The sequence below is a fragment of the Thamnophis sirtalis genome, unplaced genomic scaffold (genome assembly GCF_051295495.1).
Source record: "Thamnophis sirtalis isolate CommonGarterSnake01/CBP01778 unplaced genomic scaffold, rThaSir2_p1.2 scaffold_4, whole genome shotgun sequence".
NCBI lineage: Eukaryota > Metazoa > Chordata > Lepidosauria > Squamata > Natricidae > Thamnophis > Thamnophis sirtalis.
The window spans coordinates 141058246-141064245 of NW_028261384.1; the positions used below are offsets into that span (position 1 = coordinate 141058246).

The window sequence follows — 6000 nt, forward strand, 5'->3', positions numbered from 1 at the left end:
ATGTAGGAGAGAAGGAAGGGGGGTAGGAAGGAGGGAAGGAGGGAGGGAAGCAAGGAGGGAAGGAAGGAGAGAAGGAGGAGAAGAAAGGAGGGAAGGAAGGAGAGAAGAAAGGAGGGAAGGAAGGAGGGAATGTAGGAGAGAAGGAAGGGGGGAAGGAAGGAGGAAAGGAAGGGGGAAGGAAGGAGAAGGAGAGAAGAAAGGAGGAAGGAAGGAGGGAATGTAGGAGAGAAGGAAGGAGGGAAGGAAGGAGGGAATGTAGGAGAGAAGGAAGGGGGGAAGGAAGGAGGAAAGGAAGGGGGAAAGGAAGGAGAGAAGGAGAAAAGGAGGGAAGGAAGAAGGGAAGGAAGGAGGGAAGGAGAGAAGGAGGGATGGGGAAGGAGGGAGGGAAGCAAGGAGGGAAGGAAGGAGAGAAGAAAGGAGGAAGGAAGGAGAGAAGGAGAGAAGAAAGAGAAGGAAGGAGGGAATGTAGGAGAGAAGGAAGGGGGGAAGGAAGGAGGAAAGGAAGGGGGAAAGGAAAGGAGAGAAGGAGAAAAGAAATGAGGGAAGGAAGGAGGGAAGGGGAAGGAGGGAGGGAAGGAAGGGGAGTAGGAGAGAAGAAACGAGGGAAGGAAAGAGGGAGGGAGGGAAGAAGAAGTAGGACCGTTGTAAGATAAGATGGATCTATGGGATGTTAAGGAAGCAATCTTCAAGTATATTGTCAACAGTAGGGAAAAATTGTTATAAATACATATTATTAATAACAGTTATGAGATCATATAATTGTGGATGTATATATGACATTGATAAAATAAAATAAAAATTAAAATAAAAATCTCCATTCTCGGTACAGGAAGTCCTCGATTTACGACCACAATCGTGCCCAACGTTTCTGCTGCTAAGGGAGACACTTTCTTCGGTGAGTTTTCACCCTGTTTTACGACCTTTCTTGCCACGGTCGTTAAGTGAATCATCACGGTGGGTAGGTTACTCCACTAGTTGTTGCCAGTTGTAGGGGGGGGGGCATTTTCCCCTCTGTTTCAAGGCCGTTGAGCAGGCTCTGTCCGAGGACGTTTCCGCAGTCGTGGCCAGCTTAACGTCACACAGTGCTGTTACTTCCCACTGAAGTGGTACCTATTGATCTGCTCGCACTTACATGCTTTCAAACTACTAGGTGGAAAGTAGCTGGAGCGAGGAACACTCAAGCCGTTGGGCAGAGCTCGGGACTCGAAACCAAGTACTAGCGTCTGAACCACTTTGTGGTCACCCCAATAAATGATCGACTTGGCAACCACGGCAAAAAAAGGTCATAAAATTGGGCAGGACTCACTTAACAACTGTCTCACTTAGCAACAGAAATTCTGGTCCAAATTTGTGGTTGTAAAATTAGGGTTGTTGAGGGCCCCATCAGGATTGTGTTTGACTTTGGATGAGGGGAGTGCACAGGTGGGTGTGGCCAGGGTGGGCGTGGCCAGCTCGACAGCACTCGTGTCGGGAGGGGGGCCCTTTGGCGGCCCGAGCACTCTGCCAGCGAAACCGGAGCTCGGGAGGCCACACGCGGCCCTCTCAAGCTCCATTTTCACTGGCAGAGAGTTGCAGGAAGGCTTCGCAGCAGAAAAACGGAGCTCAGTTAGGAACAGCACCGTGGCCTGGTCCTTCACTGTTTTCCTTGCGGGCCAGATCTCAGGTGCCCGACAGGCCGGATCCGGCCCACGGGCCTTGAGTTTGACACCCCTGCTGTAAGTTGAAGGCTACTCCGTGAATCTGCATTTTCTATCGAGCGACTGGAAATTCCTTGGAGGAAACTCACTTGCTGGCCCTCACGACCTCCGCGGCCGAGTGGTTGATGGTGACCTCGCTCAGGGGGATGCGTCGCTCCTCGACTTCGGGAGGCGATGAAGGTCTCCTTGTCCCCGCTCTCCACCTTGATCAGCCGGATCTTCAGCTCCTTAGGGGGACCCTCCGTGAAGGAGCGCAACTTCAGCAGGTCGGCCGAGCACACCATGGTGGACATTGAGCCCACCGGGCCTTCTTCCTTCTTGACCGGAGGCCTCCGCTCGGGTGGAGGCGGTGGGGGTGGCGGCGGGGCTTGGCCCGTTCTCCCGGGCTTGGCCCTCAGAGCTCTGCACGTCCAAACTGCCCAGGATCTGCCGGTTCTTCCCCTTGCGAGCTTTACCATCCCGGTGTCTCCGCGAGCCGTCGCGATTGGACCGACGGTGCCGGCGGTGTTCCATGTGTGGCTTACGGGATTCGTCCTTGGGGCGCGGAGGGGTCGGTGGCGGGGGCGCTGGAGGCACAGTGGCCGGAGAGGAGCGGGCGGAGGGGAGGCCGGGCGGGTGGGGGACAGCAGGAGGCGGGGGGCTCTTCTCCCGTCCCGCTCGTCCCACCAGGGTCTCGCAGGCGCGGCTGATCTCCTCCAACACCTCCGACTCGGTCTTCACGGGCCGAGGGTGGTGGGCAAGGGTGGCGGCGTGGAGGTGCGTTCCTCCGTGGCACCGCCAGGGCGGCCACGCCCCACGCTTGGCCCTGAGGTAGTGAATTGGGGTAGGGGCTCTGGCTCGCACCGCTGGGGGGGAGATCTTAGCACTGGGGGAGGTTATCGGTTTTGAGCCGATAGGAGTGTTTCTGCCCTTCCAGCACATTGGCCAAAGACTTGAGAAGGGACGGGGTGTTGTGGGGGACGAACTTCGCCCCTCCGGAGCCCGCGGCGGCCAGTGCCGGGGGACGCTGCTCTTCCGTGTCCCGCTTGCCGAAGCGATAGAGGCAAGGGGGCTCGGGGGGATCCTGCCCAGGTGGTTTGGGGTAATCGAAGGAACCAGCGGAGGCCGAGGGCAGCTTGGGCCTTGCCAGGGGTGGGGGGCTAGGGAGCAGGGCGGCAGGGGGTGGCGGCGGTGGAAAGCTCTCCTCCCGTTCTTCTTCCCCGCGCCGGATGGATTCGTCCAGCATTTTCATGACTGTTGGCCAGCCCGTCCGGCAAAATCTTGGAGAACTCCGGGGGTTCCTCAAACTGATCTTCTAACGGAGGGCTGGCAAAGCCGAAGAGGCGGTCGGAGGACGCCTCCATGGCGGGGGGCACCCCTGGCGGCTCCGGCGTCTTTGGATACGAGGCCCGGGACGGTGGAGGCAGCGGGGGTGGTGGCGGTGGTGGCACCGGCAACGGTGGGGGGCTTTCTGGGGACCTGAAGGTTCCTGAGGTAATTGAGGGGCTCGGATTCCGGGGCCTGGCACCCCCGGATCCGTTCTCTTCCCGGCTGCTCTCGGAAAGCCAAAATTGGGGGGCTGGCGACGGCTCGGGGCTGGCCGGCCCGGGAGTGTCCCCAGTCCCTTCATGGGGGCGGGAGAAGCTCCCTTGCTGACTGCTGGGCCCCGAATCCTGGAAGCCACACCCCGAGTCGCAATGGGCCAAGGACGGAGGGTCGGCCCCGCAGGGCTCCCCACCGCACCCGAAGAGGATGTCCCCCAGGGGTCTTCGTCCTCAGCCTTGCCCTCCCCCGCTTTGTTCAGCCAGGGCAACGGAGGGGGAGGGGAGGCGGGGGAGGGGCTGGGGGGCACTGGGGGAGCCGAGGGAGGGGGTGGGGGGCGGCTGGCGGTGGCCCAGCGAGGTTGGGAGGCGGGGGCTGCATGCGCGCGCGCAGGGCAGGTTGCGGGGGGGCGAGGCAGGGCGGGGCGGGAGGGTGGGGGCGGTTTGCGTCCACCGTTCTCCGCCGTGGGGCTGGACGACTCTATAGCCGGCGTTTGGTAATGATTAGAAGAACCCTATTGGGGGAAGAAATAACATAAATCAAATCTCTCAAAACCCTCCTTTCTTTCCCTCCCTCCCTCCCCCCTCTCTCTCCTTCCTTCTTCCCTTCTCTTCTCCTTCCTTTCCTCCCCTCCCTCCATCTCCTTCCTTCCTTCCCTTTTTCACCCTCTCCTCCATCTCTCTTTCCTCCCTTTCCTTCCTTAATCCCTTGATTCTCTTCCGTCCTCTCTCCCTTCTCTTTCCTTCTTCCCCTCCCTCTCTCTTCCTTTCACTTTTCCTTCCTCCTTTCCTTCCCCTTTCTTTCCTCCCTCCCCTCTTTCCCTCCTTCTCTCTTTCCTTCCTTCCCTTATCACTCCCTTCTGACTTTCTCTACCATCCTCCCTTTCTTCCTTTCCTCCCTCCCCTCCTCCTTCCTTCTTCCCTTCTCTTTCCCTTCCTTTCCTTTCCTCCCTCATTCCTTCCTTCCTTTCCTTCTTCCCCATCTCCTCCAGCTCTTTCCTACCTTTCCTTCCTTAATCCCTTGATTCTCTTCCGTCCTCTCTCCCTTCTCTTTTCCTTCTTCCTCCCTCTCTTCTTCCTTCCACTTTTCCTTCCCTCCTTTCCTTCCCCTTTCTTCCTCCCTCCCTCTTTCCTCCCTTCTCTTTCCTTCCTTCCTTTATCACTCCCTTCTGACTTTCTCTTCCTATCCTTCCTTTCTTCCTTCCTCCCTCCCCTCTCCTTCCTTCTTCCCTTCTCTTCTCCTTCCTTCCCTTTCCTCCCTCATTCCTTCCTTCCTTTCCTTCTTCCCCATCTCCTCCATCTCTCTTTCCTACCTTTCCTTCCTTAATCCCTTGATTCTCTTCCGTCCTCTCTCCCTTCTTTTGCTTCTTCCCTCCCTCTCTTCCTTTCCACTTTTCCTTCCTTCCTTTCCTTCCCTTTTCTTCCCTCCCTCCCTCTTTCCCTCCCTTCTCTCTTTCCTTCCTTCATCACTCCCTTCTGACTTTTCTCTTCCTCTCCTTCCCTTTCCTCCCTGCCTCCCCTCTCCTTCCTTCTTCCCTTCTCGTTCCTTCCCTTTCCTCTCTTCCTTTCCCTCCTCCCTCATTCCTTCCTTCCCTCCTCCCCTTTCTCCTTCCTTCCCTTTCCTCCCTCATTCCTTCCTTCCTTCCCTCTCTCCTCCATCTATCTTTCCTTCCTTTCCTTCCTTAATCCTTGATCTCTTCTGTCCTCCGTCCCTTCTCTCTTCCTTCTTCCCTCCTTCCTTTCCTGTTTCCATCCTTCCTTTCATTCCCTCTTTCCTTCCCTCTTTCCATCTTTCTCTTCCCTCCCTCCCTCCCCTTCTCTTGTTCCTTCCTTCCTTCCTTCATCACTCCCTTCTCACTTTCTCTTCCTCTCCTCCTTCCTTCCTTCCTTCCTCCTTCCTTTCCTTCCTCCCTCCCTCCGTCATCCTGCCCTCTTCCTCTTCAAGGACTCTGCTCAAACAGGCCCAGCCTGCCCGGGCGTTCCCGGAGTCTCCCGGGGCAGCTTACACAGGCTTCGAGGCCAGGCCCCGTGAGGTGGTCTGTCGCTGCTGCTGCTGCTGGTGGTGGTGGTGGGTCCTCCCGGGGTCGGGCGCGGGCATAAGGTCACGCAGGGCGGTCGTTGCTGGTGTGTGGTGGACTCTGGACGCACCCGGGAGACTCGGCCGTCTCTAAGGTCACTTCCGTTGGCCGGGGCCGAGCAGCTGTGGGGCTCGAGGGGGGCCGCGATGTGCTGGCGGTGTGCGGGGAGTGGGCGCCATGGCTGGCAGGGCGGTGGGGAGGTGGGTGGGAGCTGTAGGCGGGTGACGGGTAGGGGAAAGGGTGAGCCACGGAATTCCTCTGCTCCTAGGGGACGAAGGGAAAGAAAGAGAGAGAGAGAGAACGGGAGGGCGGGAGGAGGAAGGAGAAAGGAAGGGAGAGAGGAGGAAGGAAGAAAGGAAGAAAGGAAGGAAAGTAAAAGAAAGAAGGAAGGAGGAAAGGAAGGAAGGAGAAAGGAAGGGAGGAAGGAAGGAGGGAAGAGGAAGGAAGAAAGGAAAGTAAAAGAATGAAGGGAAAGGAAGAAAAGGAAGGAGGAGGAAGAAAGGAAGGAAAGTAAAAGGAAGGAAGGAAGGAAGGAAGGAAGGAAGGAAAAAGGAAGGAGGGAGGTAGGAAGGAGAAAGGAAGGAAGGAGGAAAGGAAGAAAGAAAGGAGAAAGTAAGTAAGGAGGAAAAAAGGGAAGGAGGAAGGAAGGAAGGAGAAGGAAGTAAGCAGGAAGGGAGGGAGGAGAAGGAAAGAAGGAAGGAGAAA

The 6000-nt window shown here is 57.3% G+C and overlaps 1 protein-coding gene across 1 annotated transcript in view; it reads right to left on the bottom strand.

Moving 5' to 3' along the window:
* KDM6B (lysine demethylase 6B) overlaps positions 1-6000 on the bottom strand; it is a 53155-nt gene that overhangs the window by 22822 nt on the left and 24333 nt on the right. Inside the window, 12 exon segments of the mRNA XM_087715029.1 lie at positions 1787-1863; positions 1865-2069; positions 2071-2423; positions 2426-2529; positions 2532-2931; positions 2933-3451; positions 3454-3501; positions 3504-3639; positions 3641-3732; positions 5177-5437; positions 5439-5480; positions 5482-5559. Of these exon segments, the coding sequence (XP_087571155.1) occupies positions 1787-1863; positions 1865-2069; positions 2071-2423; positions 2426-2529; positions 2532-2931; positions 2933-3451; positions 3454-3501; positions 3504-3639; positions 3641-3732; positions 5177-5437; positions 5439-5480; positions 5482-5559 (2315 nt within the window).